General features: G+C 42.2%; 1 protein-coding gene across 2 annotated transcripts in view; it reads right to left on the bottom strand.

The window, feature by feature from the left end:
- The window catches only part of ELL2 (elongation factor for RNA polymerase II 2), a 41,978-nt gene extending 21,851 nt beyond the window's left edge, over nt 1–20,127 (bottom strand). Inside the window, exons 1-4 of one of the 2 annotated variants that reach the window (XM_063295403.1) lie at nt 19,836–19,948; nt 15,303–15,485; nt 13,617–13,664; nt 1,514–1,635 (exon numbers count right to left, since the gene is read on the bottom strand). Coding sequence is in view for 1 of the 2 variants with exons in the window: in XM_063295402.1 (XP_063151472.1) it covers nt 1,514–1,635; nt 13,617–13,664; nt 19,836–19,967 (302 nt within the window). In the remaining variant the exon portion in view is untranslated. Of the gene's footprint in view, nt 1–1,513; nt 1,636–13,616; nt 13,665–15,302; nt 15,486–19,835 lie in introns of both variants that reach the window. The other variant, XM_063295402.1, reaches the window with a different exon arrangement.
- Between the last annotated feature and the right edge of the window lie 280 nt (nt 20,128–20,407).

The following is a 20,407-nucleotide window of genomic DNA, read 5'->3' as shown; positions in this document are numbered from 1 at the left end:
GGATGCAAGACCACTAAGAAATACCAGGGTAGATTAGAAGTTGAAAAAAAAAAAAAACCCTGGTAATGGAAAACCATTTCTATGCTGTTGCCAATAAAACTGCATGGGTGTGTGCATGAGGTCACCAAGAGTTGAATTTGATTCAGAGACTTACCTTCTGCTGGCATTCATTTGGACAGATGAGGGAGAGAGGAAAGAGGTAGGAAAAAAAATGACCCATCTTTATTCTTCTGCTCTTTTCTGGATTGGATTTGTGCTTTCCTGTGTGATTCTCTACCTTCCCTAAATCTATACCTTTTATCTTTATCCTTCATTAACTCTCAAATCTATTTATTTGACCTGCACTAGGCCCTGTGACCACTCTGTAGTTCTTCAGCTCTTTCATTTCCAGCTGTCATTCCTTCCTAGACTCTTTCTTTATACCCACATTGAATTATATATACAATAGTGATAACACATACAATTCTCATTATTTTTTTCAGACTTAATTTCATCTAGCCCATAATGTATTATTCCTGTCAGAGAGCTAGGGCCAGAAGGCTACCAACTTAGAATAGTAAGTGGTCAGAAGGTGGCAGGTACTTCAATCTTTAGTAAGTTTATTTTTAAGCGGTATTAGGGGGAAAAAAAGAGTAGGTCATTTTGATTTGTTTCAACATTTATCTATGTTGCACTGGACAATTTGGAAGCTATTAGGGTGTCCTTTCCTCATCCTGCTATATTTGAGTTAAAAGAGATGAAGAAATATTCCAAAAACGTATTACTGTGAAATCCTTGAAGTGATCTGGCAGATCTACCATTTCCTATTTTCATCCCATTTCTGCCCCAATGCTCAAATCATTTACTGATTCTAGTTTCAAGCTGGTTTAGATTTAATCATGTTGCCTTCAAATCTCCCATTCAAATTGAATCTCAGAGTTTTGAACCTTAGATCATGTACCCTAGTGTGCATGTAATAACTATCATTTCAGTTTCCTTCCTGCATCAAATTAAGTAGTCTGGTACCATCAAAATATAGCATTTTCTCTGAATTTCCAGGCATTTTTGAAATACACATTTAATATACGTAATACACAAACATATACATACATATTCCATTAGTTTAATCATATAACAAAAGAATGATCTATTGTATCCTGGATGCATTCTCCATTTCTAGAGGACTGGGAAATAAAATAGTTCTTTCTCACTGTGAATTTTGTGGAGTATCTCTCGACCATGTGTGTACTGTTACAAAATGAATGGAATTTTATGATATAAAGTAGACAACATAATTCGTCATATGTACAGGACAAAGGGGGAGCAGAAGTCTGCAGACAAACATAATGAGATCTAAACAAGGTGATTTCTCTAACTGTATTCTGCAGGAGGCCATGACAATTTTAGATGTAGGGTTTAAAGCTGGTATTTGCTGAGCTGAATTTTTTTTCAATTGTTCATTGCAACAATGCTGCAGATACCAGCAATTAAAAAAAAGCAATTTCAGTTTTATTCCCATCAGTAAAAACTTTACCTTGAAACAGTTTGCTGGACACAGTCAAAGCTTCCCTGAGGATTATCTTTGCCAACATTTGACAGATAGACATCAAAGGCATGGACTTCATTTGGGACATCGGTTTTGGGAATCTTGACAAACTGAAACACCAAGACAAACAAATATAAATATTTATCTGTAATGGTATAATTATGAAACTAACCCTAACCCTAACTAATTTACAATGTTGGACTCTGATTTTTTATAAAACAAATGGCACTTCAATTTGCCATTGGCATATCCACTGAGCCCAGAAAAGAACTGGAATTTAATCCAAATGTTTAATATTTAAATTCAACAAATTGTCTTTTGGGACATAAAACTTCTAACAATATTATTTCTACATTTAGAGATGCTGCCAACATGCTGCCTCTTCCACTGGGAAAACTTAGAACAAACAGAAAATAATTTAAGCAGTTTTGTTGACTCTCATCCCTGGTTCTGGTTCTACCAAACAATACAGTAGCCCTATATCCTGCTTTTTGTAAGGATGTATTTGCAGCATATTTCCTTCTCTTCCGTTGTTGGACTGAAGGAAACAGCTAGCATTCCAAGACTATTGGCTGTAAAGCATAGCAGTAGAGATGCTAGGCAGATGGCACCGTGCATTTGGGCCTAAGTGTCCATTCTGTCAAGCTTGAAAATCAAATTGCTATGAACTTGCTTCTGAAAACCTGCACCATTTTATTTTCAGTGTTTGCTCTGATGCAGAATTCTGTTAAGTATCTGATAAGTTAAATAGTGAGAACTTTTAATGTAATTGAATCTTTTCCTTTTGTACCATAGCTGTTTCTATTCTATCAGAGATAAAAAGTTAGAGCAAAAACTATTTCAGATTGCAAGTGCTAATACTACCTGTTATCACAGTTTCTAAATTCTGATTTCCAAAATTTTAAAGAAGTGTTTTATCTATATGGTCAGCCTATAAAATATCCAGCATATTCTATGAACAACCTTTGTATAAAAACATAATAGAGCCACATAATGTAGTTTTGCCATTCTATTGCTTGCTACTAATACTGTATTCTACTACTATATCTGCTGTCTGTACAGTATACAGTAGCTAATGTATACAGAGGGCAGGGGGTGGTGTGAGTTGGAAACTCTGTCACATATTCCACTGTAAAAGACAGATACAGGTAGTCCTTGCTTAGCGACTGCCTCATTTAGCGACCATTTGCGATTATGACGGTGTTAAAAAAGTAACTTTACGACCAATCCTTGCATTTATGACCTTTGCAAGTCTGTAAAGCAAAGGAAAGCTGATGTAAGATCATAACCACAGTTGCGGTTTTACTTAGTGACCGCTTTGTTTAACAACCGAGTTGCTGGACCCAATTGTAATTGCTAAACAGGGACTACCAGTACCATGATATAGATAGTCCTAGCTTACCAACCACTTGTTCAGCAACTGTCCGAAGTTTTGATGGCACTGAAAAAGGAGACTTAGGACCAGTCCTTGAAGTTGGGGCTGTCGCAGTGTCCCCATGGCCACATGATTGCAATCTGGGCTCTTGGCAACTGGCATGCATTTACAACAGTTGCAGCATCCTGCGATTGCCATGTGCAACCTTCACAGCTGGCTTCGGACAAGTGAGGTCAATGGGGAAGTTGTCAGGAAGTTGCAAGTCAGTGTCACATGATGTGCTTAATGACCTGCGGTGATTCACATAATGACCAGAACTGGAACTGATGTTGTAAGTCAGCGTGGTCATGTGACACTTTACTTAACAACTGTGTCACTTAGTGACGGAGTTGCCAGTCCCAATTGTGATTGGTAAGTCAGGACTACATATACAATGCAGGTATTTTAAATCTGTTAAGTAATATTCAAAAAATGTGTAAATAAACATTGAAAATTTCTTCCATGTGTGCAAATACCATGCCACAAGAAGAAACAAGCTGCTAAGACAAAAGATACCAATACCTCAAATCAGTCTACCTAATAACAGCCTTGTGGGTAATCTGTGCAAAACCCTGGCTTCTAGCAGTAAAGTAGGACAAGACCTGGGAAAAGGAAGCTTAGAGTCCCTATAGGTGCTATTTTGTGTAATAGGGAAAACTATTTTATTCAGACCCACCTCAGATTTATTTTTCCCTCCAGTATCACAAGCACACCTGAAATACAGGTTCTAAAGTATATATAGTATGTATAATACGCCAACTTCAAAAGCTGTTCCTAACATTTAGAGCATCCTTGCAACAGCTTATGATATTACTGAAACCAAAGAAGAAAGGAAGCTACATATAAAAATAACATTACAAATGACAGAATTCAGTGTTGCGTTAACTCAACAGCAGAGAATGATAAAGTAAATAAAAAATAATAATTTCACTAGTGTCCAAAACTGCAAAATGAATGATTCGAAAGCTTGGGAAAATAAAAAGATTTGGCAAAATAACAGAAATCACCAAGCAAGCTTGGGAAAGGCATTTTATAATCAGATACTACTGGTAAGAAGGCCCTCTTCATGTTACCCACTTGCAGAAGCTTATCAGCATGATTTTGGAAGTAAGTATGTGATCTTTGATGTAACCTAGTTGTGTTGTTTGTGTTGTTTATTCATTTAGTTGCTTCCGACTCTTTGTGACTTCATGGACCAGCCCACGCCAGAGCTTCCTGTCGGTCGTCAACACCCCCAGGGACGAGTCCGTCACCTCTAGAATATCATCCATCCACCTTGCCCTTGGTCGGCCCCTCTTCCTTTTGCCCTCCACTCTCCCTAGCATCAGCATCTTCTCCAGGGTGTCCTGTCTTCTCATTATGTGGCCAAAGTATTTCAGTTTTGCCTTTAATATCGTTCCCTCAAGTGAGCAGTCTGGCTTTATTTCCTGGAGGATGGACTGGTTTGATCTTCTTGCAGTCCAAGGTCGTACCCAACTATTAAAGTTTTAAACAGATATATACATATGTTGTTGTTGTTTATTCGTTTAGTCGCTTCCGACTCTTCGTGACTTCATGGACCAGCCCACGCCAGAGCTTCCTGTCGGTCGTCAACACCCCCAGCTCCCCCAGGGACGAGTCCATCACCTCTAGAATATCATCCATCCATCTTGCCCTTGGTCGGCCCCTCTTCCTTTTGCCTTCCACTCTCCCCAGCATCAGCATATATACATATACATATACACATACATACTGTATACAAATACATATATACATACAGTTTGAATTGGATCTGGACATGTACTGACATTCAGTGAAGTTGATAAAGCACTTGTTTGATGTGACCAAACTGCTCAGTGTCTGTCTGTCTGTCTATATATTTCCCTTCTCACCCCTAAAAGTGGTATGTGTCCTCCTCAACCTCGGGTCCTCTACCAGAGGCCTGGGAATTTGAAGGCCCTTCCCAGCCACTGGTAGGATTTCCCAATGTCAGCCACCTCAGCTATCTGTTGATCATATATCCCATGCAGGTCTTGTCTCATCATGACACTTCCTTTGCTTGATCTTCCTCCCATGTCTGCTGTTGCCTCATGCATTCTCTCAGCAGCTCATCTTTGGGTGCTATCTTACTGATGTACTCCTGGATGCTCTGGATTTCATCCAGGACAGCGGCTTTGACATTCACCAGACCCCACCAGGCCTCTTTCCAGCTGGTGTACAGTCTCTGGATGTTGGACTTGGGAGTGGAAGCCTCCGTACATTGTGAGGAGCTTCCAGGTCTTCACATCGGCAGCCCCCATGTCCTCCTTTGGCCAGCTCAGATCAATAGAATCTTTCTTCTAGGCTGAGATTCAATTTATTTATTTAGAAATAATTATAGCATTTACAGTTAAAAAACAATTATCAGACAACATTATCAACTATAACTTAATTCATAAGGAATACATTAATAACCATGAAATTAATATTACAGTAAAAACTCATGATCAAGAAAAATATTATTAGGCCTCCCAAAGAAGAACTTAATTCCCCAAATCTAAACAGCTCCATTTTTACAGCCTCCCTAAAGCTAAGAATCAAAGGTGTCCTCTGGATCTCTAGAGAAAGGCTATTCCAAGGGGTTGGTGTCACAACAGAAAAGCAAAGGTATCTCCCCCACAGGGGAGGAACATTACTTGGATGTTGTACTAAATGGAAAGAAACCTTTTGAAACAGACAGTTCTATTGGTACAAATATGTCAAACCATATACAGCTTTATAGGTTAAAACCAGCATTTTGATTTATATCCAGAAGCCTACTGGCAACCAGTGCAGAGCCCACAGCATCAGTGTTATATATGAGCTGCATCTCTCACCTGCCAAAAAGAGGACTGCTGCATTTTGTATCGACTGCCACTTCTGAGTAGTCTTCAAAGGAAGCCCCATTTGTAATGCACTGCAGAAATCCAAGAGATGATGAGAATGTGAGGCACCGTTGCCAGGGCCTCTTATTACTTCTCATCCGGACATTATTATGCCCAAGTACTGATACGCATACCATAGAATAAATTAAGCTGGCTGATAACCTCATATGATATGTCAGATCTCTAGATATATTCTTTTATTGGATTCATGGAGATATCAAACCGCCCAGGGAATCCAAGCCAAAGCTGCTACTCCTGTACCACCCTCCATAACCCAACCCTTTAAATATGTGCATAAGTACCACTAAGCAATGCCCCCAATATCCAGCTCAAAAAGTCCATCCAAAAGGATATCATTCTGATTTTTTAAAAAATAACAAATATGCTGTTCCTCCTTTCAGTATAAATTATTCCACACGATGGGAGTGAGAGACCTCGCGGCAAGATTCAACGGCGACCCAGCCACGTTGTCGTTCTTCCTGATCAACGTGAGGAACTACATGGCTGAATACGGACCCTGCTTCTGGACGGAACAGGGAAAGATCAACGCCATTGCCAACAGACTCAGGGGAAGGGCGGCTGACTGGTACGTCCAGCTATGCCAGGCAGACGCCCCAGAGCTCAAGCATGTGGACGCGTTCCTGGTTGCTCTGGACTCCCATTTCCGAGACCCCCTCGAGACCGAAACAGCGAAGAGAGCACTACGGCAAATCAGGCAAGGACAGCGCTCCATGGCTGCTTACGCAAGCGAGTTCCAAGCGCTTGCGGGCAAAGTGCGGGACTGGTCACAATCCACCCTCACAGAAAAATTCAAGGAGGGGCTTAATTTAACCGTCTTAAGATGGGTGCTAAACCGGGATGACCCCACCACCCTCGACGAATGGATTTGGCTGGCGGGAAAGGTGGAGAATGCTCAAGAAACCTTTCGGCACGTCCAGAGGTCCCTACAACCCGCAGCAACAGCAAGAGGACCCCGATCCGGCAGTGCTCCAGTGACACTGGCGCCCTGACCCTGGGGGGAGGAACGAGAGCACAGGTTTGCCCAGGGGCAGTGCTTCAAGTGTGGAGAGGCGAACCACAAGGCAGCGGCTTGCCCGAAAGCAAAGGCAAGAGACAGCCCGGGAAAGGTTCCCAACAAACCAACCCCAACGCCAAAGAAAAGGCCAGCCGCGAAGGGGGAAACCTCGGCAAGGGAATTCCCTGACGTCACCGATGACGAGGGAAGCGGAAGCGACGAACCGGCGGGAAACGCCAGCCACCTGCCTTGAAGAGCGCCAAAAGACAGGTGGACGATAACAAAGGGCGCAACGACTTTGGGGTGAGTGACAACTGTCCTACCCTATATGTGAGAGTCACCCTGGCCCACGGGGGGAAAACAGAGAAGGTTTGGGCGCTGATCGACTCGGGTTGTTCGAAATGCCTCATGCACCCAGACCTGGTGGCCGCGCTTAACCTCCGCTGCTATCCACTTCAGCACCAATTGGTGTTCACGCAGTTGGATGGATCAGCAGCGGGAGGGGGCCCGGTCACCCAATACACAGAGAGAGTTGCGATGAGGCTCGGCAACCACGAGGAAAGCCTCCCCTTCATTGTGGCACCGGTGGGCCAACCTCTACTCATCTTAGGGATCCCTTGGCTGGGGCATCACAACCCCCAAATAAATTGGGCGACAAGAGAGATCACCTTTTCGGACGGGCGTTACAAAGCACCCACAGGAGATTGGGTTCCCCGCGCTGCAATGGGGAGGGTGACAACGACCTCAATGCACCTGGAGGCAGAAACCCCGGAGGGCCTGCCTGCCAGATACAAAGACTTTGCCGACGTTTTCGGGGAAAAGGAGGCTGACAAACTCCCCCCCCCATAGAAAAACAGACTGCACCATTGAACTGATCCCGGGGGCAACCTTACCAAAGCCGAAAATTTATGCTATGACTCAAAGGGAGTTGGCGGCATTAAGGGACTTTATTGACAAGAATTTGGCGCGGGGGTTTATTGAACCGGCTAACTTGCCAGTCGGAGCCCCGGTCCTTTTTAGGGAAAAGAAGGACGGTTCCCTCAGGCTCTGCACAGATTACCGCGGGCTCAATGCTGCGTCCATTTCAAATAAATATCCCCTGCCCATAATAAAGGACATTCTAGCCCACCTCGCAAAGGGCAAAATATTCACAAAATTAGACCTCAGGGAAGCCTACTTCCGGATTCGAATAAAGGAGGGGGACGAATGGAAAACGGCTTTCAATTGCCCGCTGGGGTCGTTCCAATACCGGGCTCTGCCTTTTGGGTTAGCTGGGGCACCGGGCGTGTTCATGCAGCTAATCAATGAGGTCGTCCACAACCACTTGTTTAAGGGGGTGCTTGTTTACCTTGATGATGTTTTGATTTATTCTGAGAACGAAGCCAAGCACGAATGCCTTGTAAAGTCAGTGCTCACGAAACTCTGCAAGGCAGAGCTATACGCAAAGCTCTCCAAGTGTGAATTTCACAAGGAGCAAATCGACTACCTCGGCTACCGGATCTCGGCAAGGGGGATCGAAATGGACCCCAGTAAGGTCCAGGCTATACTGGCGTGGGAGCGCCCGCGCACGAGGAGACAACTTCAAAGTTTCCTGGGGTTCACGAATTTCTACAGGGGTTTCATCAAGGGGCTAGCGGAAACTGTGCTGCCGCTGACTAACCTCCTCCGGACAAAGGGCCTGGGAGACACCCGGAAATCACGAAACCCGGGGGCGCTGTTAAACTGGACAGCTGATTGTCAAACGGCTTTCGAACGCCTAAAAAGCCTCTTCACGGCAGAGCCAGTATTACAGCACCCCGACCCTGCCAGACCCTTTGTCGTACAAGTAGACGCCTCAGACTTTTCTATCAGAGCGCTCCTCCTTCAGCGCGATTTTGACAATCAGCTGAAGCCCTGCGCGTACCTCTCCTGCAAGTTCTCGGAAACGGAAAGGAGATGGCACGTGTGGGAGAAGGAGGTGTTCGCGGTCAAGGCAGCCCTGGAAACATGGAGGCACCTCCTAGAAGGGGCCTCCTGCCCTTTCGAGGTCTGGACTGACCACAAAAACCTGGAGGCTTTCAGCACCCCGAAACGCCTCAGTCCAAAGCAAGTATGCTGGGCGCAATTCTTTAGCAGATTCAATTTTAAACTTAAGTTCATCCCAGGGAGAAAAAACTTCCTGACGGATGCCCTTTCCCGACGACCTCAAGATGCTGGCCAAGCACCGGACATTGTGGGGACTGTATGGACAGACACACAGCTGGGCTGCCCTGCTGTCACACGCAGCCAGACTAAAACCTGACGCGCCTCAGAGCAACCACCGGCAAACGGGGGAAGGGGCAGGTCAATTTCACAGGACTGGCAACAAAGGCTCACCCAAGCCCTCGAAAAAGATACATGGTTGCAAAACAACCAACACCATGTATCTATTACGAACGGGCTCGCATGGAAACAAAAAGCCCTATACGTACCAGAACCATTGAGAGCGGAGGTGTTAAACCGCTCCCACGATGATAAAACGGCTGGACATTTTGGGTTTGTAAAAACTTTACACTTAATCAGGAGGCAATTCTGGTGGCCCACCCTAAGAAAAGACGTCAAGGACTACGTAACATCCTGCCCCACATGTGCAAGGTCTAAACGGAAGGTGGGGAAACCCCAAGGACTGCTGCAGAAAGTAGCAAGCCCCTCCCATCCCTGGGAGGAGATTTCCATGGACTTCATAGTCGACCTGCCACCCAGCCAAAGGAAAACCGTAATCTGGGTGGTAAAAGACTATTTTTCCAAGCAGGCACACTTCATACCCTGTGCATCCATCCCCTCTGCACAGCAGCTGGCACGCCTGTTCCTCACCCATATCTACAAAATCCACGGCGCCCCCTACCGGTTGGTGACAGATAGGGGTACACAATTTACCTCCAGGTTCTGGAAAGAGTTCCTAAACCTCATTGGCATGAAGCAAGCACTGTCAACGGCTTGGCACCCCCACACAGACGGCTCTATGGAGATCCTCAACTCTACCCTGGAGCTGTTCCTGCGGGCGTTTATTAACTACCAACAGGACAATTGGGTGGACCTGCTTCCTTTTGCAGAGGTGGCCTACAACAACGCGGTACACCAAAGCACAGGTCACACCCCCTTCAAGGTGGTTTATGGCAGAGACTTTGTGCCAATCCCGGAACTGCCCCAACCAGACACCCCACCCTGTTCTCCAGATGACTGGGCAGCTCAACTGGGTACGGTTTGGCCCATCATCCAGCTAGCCCTGGCCGATGCACAAGCAACATACAAGAAGTTTGCAGACAATCACAGGGCGGCGCAACCGAACTACAAAGTGGGAGATAGGGTCTACCTCTCCACTAAGTTCATCAAATCCCCACAGCCCTCCAAGAAACTGGCACCCAAATTTATCGGACCATTCCCCATCACAGAAATTATTAACCCAGTCACTTTCAAACTGGACTTACCCCACAATCTAAGGCGCATACACCCAGTTTTCCACTGTGCCCTCCTGAAATCAGCCACCCCTTCAAAATGGCACACAGAAACCCCCCCGCCCCCACCCATCATGATAGATGGGCAACAACATTTTGAAATCCAAGAAATACTTGATTCCAGGAGGCAAAGGGGCACACTACAATACCTTGTCAAATGGAGGCATTTCCCACACCCAGAGTGGGTCCAAGCCCAACATGTCTCAGCTAAACGGTTGGTAAAGAACTTCCATGAACCATACCCATCCAAACCAGCACCCTAAGATCTTCTTTGGGGGGCAGCATGTCATGTTCCCCGTTGCAAGGCATATGTGCATCACAACGGGGAACATGCACATTAGGTAAGAGGAAGGGATAAGCATAATCCCTAAATCACTCAAGCACCCATATCCAGAAGGGAACCCCCAACACAATAGATAAGCCCTTCAGACCAAACTTAGCACCCATAAAGAGGTAAGGGGAACGCCTTCCCATTCCTCCCGGGGATGCATTCACACCTCCCTCAGGCACGCATGTCCACAGAGGAATATCCAACATAATAGGAGCGCCCATCAGACAGGAATTAACGCCTATCGGAAGATCGGGGAAACACCTTCAGGGGACGCACCCGGTCCGGATGAAGACAGGGAGACAAAGGAGATCGCCGGGATCGCCCATCAGCTGACGCATCGCAGTCTCAAGCACCCATCCGGTCCTGGCCCAAGGGTAGAGAAGCACAACGTCTGCCAGCAAACTATAAACAGGGCACCCTGTCACCACATAAGGATTCCCGTCTATCTCTTTGCACGCACACCGTTCTAATAAAACCAGAAATCCTTAGACCTTCTAAGTGAGCCTGAGTCTTATTCAGAGCGTGGCTGCCCTGACATAATGTCCCCCAAGTTCATTTCTTATCATGTCTTTGTTTCCTTTCAGGAACAGCTTCAATATTTTTGTTTGTCTCCTTCCAGAAACAACTTCATTGGATTAACACACTCCTTTTGTAAATCCAAAATGAAAAGTCTTTCCAAGTCACTCTTCTGATTTATTATTTGTATGTTCCCTTTAATTATTAAGACATCAGCTAGCTTTATTGGGCTCTTCATTTTGACATCTTTTTCCATATCACTCTTATATTCTGGCATTTTAAAATACATTTTCAAATCCTTAGCATCTTTTTCCACATCACTTTTATGATCAGCTTCAAATCCATATCCAGGACTGCCTCAGTCTCTGTTTTGTCAACTAACATCTGTTTTTCTTCTATAGCCTCTATTAAATCCATTTTTGTTGTAAGAGATAATTTTGAAAGTAAGTCCTGTTCCCAAACAGTCTTAATTTGTTTTATAGTCGAATAGTGCTGCTCCTATGTTAATAGGTATCTTCCCCCTTTAAATGCCCGTTTAAATGCTCTCTCTGGTTTCCTCTTTCTTACCTAAACAGGGTTATCATGAAAATTAGGGGCCTTAATGCTTTTACTTTCTTATCATTATAAAGACTACGCTTAAATTATTAGCATTTTTTTGTACTTTGGATTTTTTTTAACGGAAAAATGGATTTGACTTTTGTAATCTAAATGACAATTCGATTTTAAACATGTTACAGAATTGCAGCTTTGATTAAAACTATCCCCTGTCCTGCTTTCTTGTATTATGTACAAAATATTTCACATCCAGCTTTTGACTTGTCTTTTCTGCACATCTGATTTTCTCTTCTACTGTACATACAGAGGTACAAAGTGGTATGGGTTTATGATCTGAATAAATCAAGGCCTCACAGTCCAGAATATTTGATCAGGCAAAACTTTTATTTATTTATCAAATTTCATCACCACCCATCTCTCTCAAAAGAGGGACTCTTTTGGAAAACTTTAAATATAATACTGAAGTGAGAGGAAGAGACTGAGATAGCAAGTGGGAACCCACACACAGATAGACACATGTATGTTAAATTGTTTTTAAAATGTTACTTGTTTTATTCATTTGCATTAAAATTAAATGTGTATATTAAAAAACCCCAGAAAGCTAAGGGTAGTAATTATCTAACATTTCTAATCAAATTCAATTGAAGAATTGAAACTTTTTTTTTTTTTTTTTAAATCCTGCTTTATTCTTTCAAGTGAGAGTTGTTGACTGATCAGGCAAAGGACCATAAAAACGTAGCATTTTTTTTACTAAGAGCAGCCAACCAGATGAGAAATAAGAAGCATGCATTCAATGAAGAAAAAATATATTAAATTTGCAGATTGGTATGTAGGATTTTGGGCACAGTATTAGTGACATATTTGAAAACGATGTTAATTATACTTAAAGTTTAAATTCCGAATAGCAGAAATAAACCACTAGAATTCATACAAACTATTCCTACAAACACCGTCTGTATGATCTAATAAACCTATAACCACTTTTCCATAAATTCCATAAAATTCAGTCAAATCCACTGCTAAATATTAATCATGCTTATTTAAAATATTTTTATTATTCATGCTAATTTTTACAGAATTCCTGGAATGGCTTAATCCACACACCCCCTTTTAAAGAAAAATACTTTGATTTCTGTCTTTTTCAACTCCTCTGAGTGAAAAAACAATTGTTTTTTACAGTACAGCAATTGAAAAACATGAAGGCTAAAACATTAATTTTCCAGTTTTAATATTTGTTTTCTTAATCATTGTTATAAATACGTAGTATAAGCCCTTAAATGCCATTCCCTTTTTCTCTGATACACATTCACTTGTAACTCATATTTGTATTCTGCCCTTGAGTTTAGCTTGGTGTGATGTGCAGATACTTCTGCTGGGTGCCGTGGGAGGGAAGAGGAAGATGTTCCAGGTAAAGACTGCAAGGGTGCCACAGGAGGGGGGAAGGCCGCACACAAGTTGGTGGAGGGGACTGCTGAGGTGCGTGTGGGGAAAGATGGCACGGAGTGCATGTGAGCGCAGGGAGGCCCAGGAAGGAGCGTGCTGGTGGGTGTGGGTGTGTGTGGGAGTGCAGGAAGGATGGAGAAAGAGAGCACAGGGTGTGTGTGAGTGCAGAGAGGCCCAGAAAGGAGGGCGCTGGTGGGTGTGTGAGCATGTGAGAGTGCAGGAAGGCTGGGGAAGGAGGTGTAACCTTCCCCACCAGCTTCCCCATTGACTTTCCTTGTAGGAAGCTGGCAGGGACTGTATAAACAATCAAACACACAAGAATTTCAGTAGCATATAGATGCACAATGTCTATGCATAGCTTATTCAATGCTTAAAATAATTTAAAACAGATATAGCCCCTCATTACTTAGAATAATCTGCTTTAATTGTAGCTAGGTAACTTTAAAAAAAAAAGATACATACCCCTTGGAGCCCCTGAAATTGTATTGAAGGTCGAGAAGGAATTAAATTCTAAAGAAAAAGAAAATTAAGGTCATTACAAAACTTAATGTAAAAAATATTTTAACAAAACATTGCAAAGGATAACTATATACATCTAGAAGTATGCTGTGAAGAGATTGCATAAGAAATTATATACTAAAATAATTTCCAATACTACTAGAATTTAGTAGATATGGAACTAATCTCTGAAATACCATTACCTGTATTTCTAGTTAAAATAGAAATACTGTACCATACTGATGCAAAACAAATAGAATTTAATTCATTTGGTTTGAATGTAAAAGGTTTAGACTTCATAAAAAGACAAGGAGAACCTTACCTGATTTGCTATTAATATCAACTAACTCAGGATCTATTTAAACAGCTGCTAGACATATGTCATTACTTTTGGAATACTCATACAATGAATAGCATTTAAAATGCATTTAAAAATGTTAGATAGTAAATGGTTTGTTAAACTGTTCTAGATCTCTCTCTAATTACCTACCTACATATACAGTATCTGTTACTTAAATGTTGTAAAAGGAAACCGATAACTGTGAATTGAACCCCTGGAAATTATATGAATATAATAAAACTGAATGAATGGCTTTATTACGAGAATACTAAAAGTCATGCTCTGCACTCAATGCAGAAAACGACAAAATAGCAATATCTAATTGTTAAAAAAATTATTTGTCCCTCATGAACCATAATTTTCATTAACACAAACCTCAGACTATAAAAGAGCAAATAATTTCCACATATTGTACCTCTGTTCAAAACTGATATTTTTTCTGCTGCCTTTCATATTAATGAAATATATTAAAGACAAAGAAACATACTTATTTTAATTGGGTTTTGATAACAATTATGGCAATGTAATTTTTTCAAAAAAGATGCTTAGAAACACTTGGAGGGTGTACGAAGCACATCTTCTCAAAATGTTAAGGCAGCTGCATCTTTTTCCAGGCTCGTACAGCAGTTTTAGGAGCTACTCCTGGCTGTCTCCACATGGGTAGTTGCTTTGCTAGGCAAAAGGTTAGCTGTGTGAGCCTGGAAAAAAAAATACAGCTTCTTTTACAGGAAAAAAAAAGTGCTTTGCATGAACTGCTATGCATTCTGAACACCTCTTCCGAAGGATTTATAAAGCCCTAATAACAATAACTAAAACTAATTTATCAATTTAGCTATTCCTTTTAAAAAAGTCCTCCAGAGCACCTCAATGAATACATTTCAGAATAATCAATAAACAATAACTCAATAGCTGTAAAAAACAAAATTTTATGTTCTGGTTTTGTTAAAACTAATTTATTAGAAAAAAATCAATTATAAGAAGTTTATTTTAAAAAGACAGTATCAGTGTTCATATTTGTATCTCTCCTGTCCTAAGCTTCAAACTTACAAGCTATCTACTCCCCGACCCCTCCTCCCCACAAAAAAGGCCGATTTCTAGAATTGAACTCAAGCAACTTTAATCACTGACACAGATAAGCAATGGACAGTAAGAACTTCATTACTTAAAGATCAACTTTATATATAATGCTAAATCATAGTTCAGTGTTACATACATGAGCCAAAACCTGCTCTCATCTGGCTTGGCTTCAAGGGCAACACTAGAAAATGTTGGTTTGGTTTTCAATTACAGTAAACTGGTAAAACTCTAACCTTTAACTAGTTTATTATAGAAAACGAACTTCATGAAATGTATTCGAATTCTTCCAACTTCTTTCTGCAGCTGTGTCAGTAGAGAGAGTTGAATTGGGATACCAAAAGAGGGGTGGACAACCTGTGACTACACACAGTCCCCAGCCTCATTTCTTCAGCTCCAAAATTCCCAGGATTGTGTGGCTGAAATTTGATGACAAAATCAAACTGTTGATATAATGTATTCTCTGTGTGTATATGTTTGTGAACATTTGCTAAGCTTAACGCAGCAATTACAGTATGCATTTAAACTTCCCCCACCTCACTGGCCAGAAAATGTCGTTCCACTCCTTCTAATGGCATCACACCATACCTTCTTCATTTTAAAAAGAGTGCTCCTGGCCACAGAAATATTCCCAGTACCCATACTAAAGAATCAGTTCTCTTGCTATATCAGAAAAAAGGCTAATTCCACATCTGTTTAGCAATAACCCGAAACAATGCAGACTCACTTTCATAAATAGCTAAAATACCAAGATGTGTGAACCCATATGAAAAAGAGATATTGTACTATATTACCTATATCTTAATCTTATTCTATCCAACTTTAATTTCAATGTAAAAAAGAAATACTGCTTGTACAACAAACTTTAACAAATTAGCAATTCAATCTTATGCATATTTAAGAACATAACAGGCCTACTAGATCAGGCAAAGGCCCATAAAAACGTAGCATTTTTTTACTCAGAGCAGCCAACCAGATGAGAAATATCTATCTCCTGTTATTGTTCCTCTTGAACTGGTATTTAGAGCATACTGCCCCCAATCTCAAGACAAATAGCCTTTTTACAGTTAGTACTAGGTTTGTACAGTGCACCAACAAAAGTGTTGTCTGTGCATGGACATCCATGTGCAGACAATCAGAGTCAGTCTTTGAAGTAACCATTTCAAAGCAGTTTCTTTAACCCTTTGAGGAGGGATATTTCAATCAGACTAATACTTTGCAAAGCAGTGCTTTCAAACACACTTTTGCTCAGCTCTATTTAGTACTACATTTTAAACTGTACGATAGTGCTATTTTAAACCACTCTGAAAATGTTGAAAGGGAATATGAAAATGAACAAAATAAAAGTAGTCCAGGCTGAAGGGAGCATCTAGCTGTCCTTGGCTAATCTTGACAAAGTAAGTACTATGCAGTCAGACCTGATCCATCCTTGGACAAGAGGCTACCAGGAAACACCAAGGATGCAGGCTGGATTGGGAAGTTGAAAAACATACCCAGGAAGCAAGCATCAGCAAACGATTTCTGTATTTTTGCCAAGCAAGCTACATGGACATGTCCACCAAGTCACCAGGAGTTCAGCCCCACACATTAAAACAGAGAAAAGCGAACCTGCAGTCTTGCTTAACTGTATATCTGTGTATACACACACATACACTCACACACACCTTTGAGTCCTTGATAAACTGCACTGTTACTTCAATCAATTCCGATTCTCTCTGCCTAACTATATTTTACTAAAATGCACATAGACACAAATATACATAAACACTAGGAAACTGGATAACAGCACCACAGTAGATTGCAGTGCTGTCATACATTAATCTTCTCCCAACAACAGGATAATAATATTGAATTACTTGCTGAACTGCCATAATTCTGTTTCTCAGGCACCATCCAGTTTTTGGCAATGTGTATAAAATAATACTAACCTATTTGCATGCATTTGTAGTATACTTTTATAAAATCCTCAGAAACTCAGAAAAAGCATCATTTTTAAGGATATGAGTTAGAAATATTATAGATTCTTGCCTTTATTCTTAGATTTTGTTTTTGGATAGAAAATCTAATGCTCAATCACAAGTCTGTATAAATCTATATAAATCTAAATAAAACAAAAATCCAGATTTCTGAATTGTTTTTTATAGGCAGCAAACCATTCCCACAAGGGAAGTTTTAAAAAAAGTTAACTGTGAACTTCCTTCTCCAGACAGTATATGTCAATCATTAACAGAACAGGCTTTTCTGTTGGAAAATGATTGAATGGTGATTATGCATTTGCCTTGTAAACTGGCTTCCAGAAGAGCTAGAGATTAATTAAAAAAAAAACCTGGGAATGTGGGTACTACAATTAATTGGGGGGGGAATAATTCCTCCTCCCCCCTTATAGACATCTATGCTTCCCTTCAATCTTCCTTAATCTCTAGGGCTCAGACAGATTGACGAGGTGCAACTGAACACCTGCCCTGTTCCTTGCAGGCTTCTGGGTTCTGACTAGTAAGATTAGATTTTTCTTGATACAAATTTTAACTTTTTTTCCAAGCAGAGGAAGAAAGGTCTTTTATGTTCTACATTTCATTTAGCTGAAATAGAAGAAACTAAAAGCATCTGTAATGGTGTAAACTTTAGAGGTCAATTTTCTTCTTTAAACATTTGGTTCAGAAATCTAACTAAACTGCCCTAGTTCCAAAAAATAAAGGGAGGAGAATGTGCTGGCTACATTAACAACAACAAGCAGTATTTTCTGAAACTGTATTGTTCTGGAATACAAGCTTCATGGTAAAATAAGACAGAGTAACTGCAATTTCAATTCTTCAACAAACATATGCTATGGCTATAGTTGCAATCTGAAGTTGATTTGTAAGGATTGTTTGGCAGAAGTAATAATTTCCACTCATGCTTAACAAGGGAAAGAGCTGATGTACTAAGCAATTATGCCATACATACCCCAGAGTGGCTATAGTTTGCTGAATGGGGATAGAAAGAAAGTTCAGCCAGCTACATAACTACCAAAGAGTCAGACTCATTGAAGGAGGCTTATTTTGTTCACTATTTTAGATTTACCCTGCTTATTATGAAAAACAACCATTAGTCATATGAAAAGGCACAATTTAGAGGTCAATTCTCAGAAAACCATGTCTGAGTCATCTTTCTGCAAGAAGAACAGCTCGGAGAAAACAGGGCGGAGAATGGGAGAATAGTCTGCCATCTGTCAAGAACCTGTTATTTAAATTCTGTCTGGTTTGGGTACGTTCTCGGCTTATCTATTGCTCTTAGAAGGTTTAAAAGGAAAGCCCTTTGGAGAAAAGCCTGCTGGCACTACAAAAAGACTAGAGTATTTAAGAATAAAAGAAAGAAAAAAGTTTGATCTTCTTGATCACCTTCTCTTCTTCCTGGAATCTCTGCAATTCAACAATCCCCCAAGATTTCTCTGAACACTCAGAGAAAGCCAGTAACAAAAGGAGCTTAGGCAAAAAGAAAGAGAAGCAAATTTAATTTGAAATTCCCTATTAAAATACCATTTAATTAGAGCTTAATCCTCCTTGCTGGGGCACAGAGTAGCACACAGCAACTTTAATGTGCCTTGAACAAACACAAATGAGGGCTCAAGTTTCCACTGGAAAGCTGCAGTAAGATAATAAAAAAGATCAGCAACTCTGTTTCCTACTTTTGCAAAACAAAATTAACACGGATCCTACAGGTCACTTTTTGCTGATCTCATCTCAAAATATTTTTTTTAAACGTGGAGAGCCCCACAGATACTCATATATGAAGTTAATGCATCTGAATTTATAACTTTTTTCAAATTAACTATAACGCACTGAAAAATTGAAGAGCTGCTAATGCCACTTCAAATGAGCGACAGAATTTGGCCCCATTACGATTTCTCACAGCTGTTAATGGAGAGAGGGCAAAAAAAAGCCTATGGGGGGAGGGAGTTTGGATGACAGGAAGATTTAACATTTCTGACAGCATTATAATGATGTGCAATAAATCTGTCACAGTTACTATTGTCACTTAAAAACAGCCACCTTACATGCTCCAGAAAAACAAAAAGAAAATTTAGTTCCAAAATGTACCCACAACCTATTTTCTCTCTCACACATTTAATGGCAGCGACAGGCAAGAGGGAGAAGAGCAAAGCCCATAAATAAATGACAGCTCAGCAGAATCGGTTTCATCTGGGAACGGCCGGCACTGGTCACAGCCAGCTCCAGAGGTACAAGCTGGCACCGACATCCAGAAAGCCGACTTTCTTGGGTAAATGCCATTTTTAAAAGATTGGCATCAACTACAGGCAGAGCCACCCTCATATCCCTCTGCCTGAAAGCAGCGGCGGCTCGGGAAATTTTGTATTCCGTAAAACTTTTCTTTTTAAAAGAGATCGAAGGGGAAATACAAGAACAGGGGAAACAGACAGAGTGCCATCTGCTTTAGGAAAAGTGAGGTTTTGACGCACCGGGCACCCGTAAAAGGAAACCGGAGGGAATCATTCCCTTTAACAGAACCGAAAAGAGGCTCCCGGAGTTGCTCCCCACAACCATTTCTTTCCTCCAGCCCCATCAGGTGAGGCAAGACACTCAGACTTTGCCTCTGAAGGAATATTAGTGCCGCTTTGCATCAGCTACTTCTCTATTTTAAAAAAAGGCTCTCAACCTCCGCGCTGCTGTAGGAGACCTTCAGGGGGATCCCCGAGGGTCACCGACCCCCGCCCAGGCGGAGCGTCGCCCTCTCCGGTGGCTGAAGGCCAGGGTGGCCGGGGCGCTCCTCACCTTGCTCCCCTGGTAGTTCTCCAATGCTCGAAAGGCGGTCTCCGTCAGCTTGACATGCAGCACCGTGATATTGTCCTGCGTGACTCTGCCGCAGGACACGCCATACCTGCCCCCTTCCCGCAGCGCCGCCATCTTACGCCACCTCCCGCCCCACAGCCACCGCCGGGGCCGCGAAGCCGCCACCGGAGGCTGCTGCTCCTGCTGCTACAGCCACTTCGGCAGCAACAGCCATCCTGCCGCTGACGTACCAAGGAACGCGCAGCCGCCGTCGCCACCGCGGCACCCCGCCCACTCTGCCCAGCAGCAGCCTCGCCGGCCCCTTCTCCGACCCCCAGCAGCCCCGCCCCCCTTCCCCACGCGCCCGGCTCGCAGCCTGGCCGCTGCACGCACGACCCGCCCCACGCGCAGGCGCCAGACCCAGCGCTCTTTCCGATTCCCCGCGAAGGGGCTTACCCGAGGTCAGCGGGGGGGGGGGGAGGTGGAGTTACCTGGTGACGTCAGTTCATACGGTAATCACGTTTATATCATTATTGACGCTTGGGATTGAGTCACCTGTAGACTCATTATGTACG

The sequence above is a fragment of the Candoia aspera genome, chromosome 2 (genome assembly GCF_035149785.1).
Source record: "Candoia aspera isolate rCanAsp1 chromosome 2, rCanAsp1.hap2, whole genome shotgun sequence".
NCBI classification, from domain to species: Eukaryota; Metazoa; Chordata; class Lepidosauria; order Squamata; family Boidae; genus Candoia; species Candoia aspera.
The sequence above is the reverse complement of the archived record's forward strand: the minus strand, read 5'-3'. Positions and strand labels throughout refer to the sequence as shown.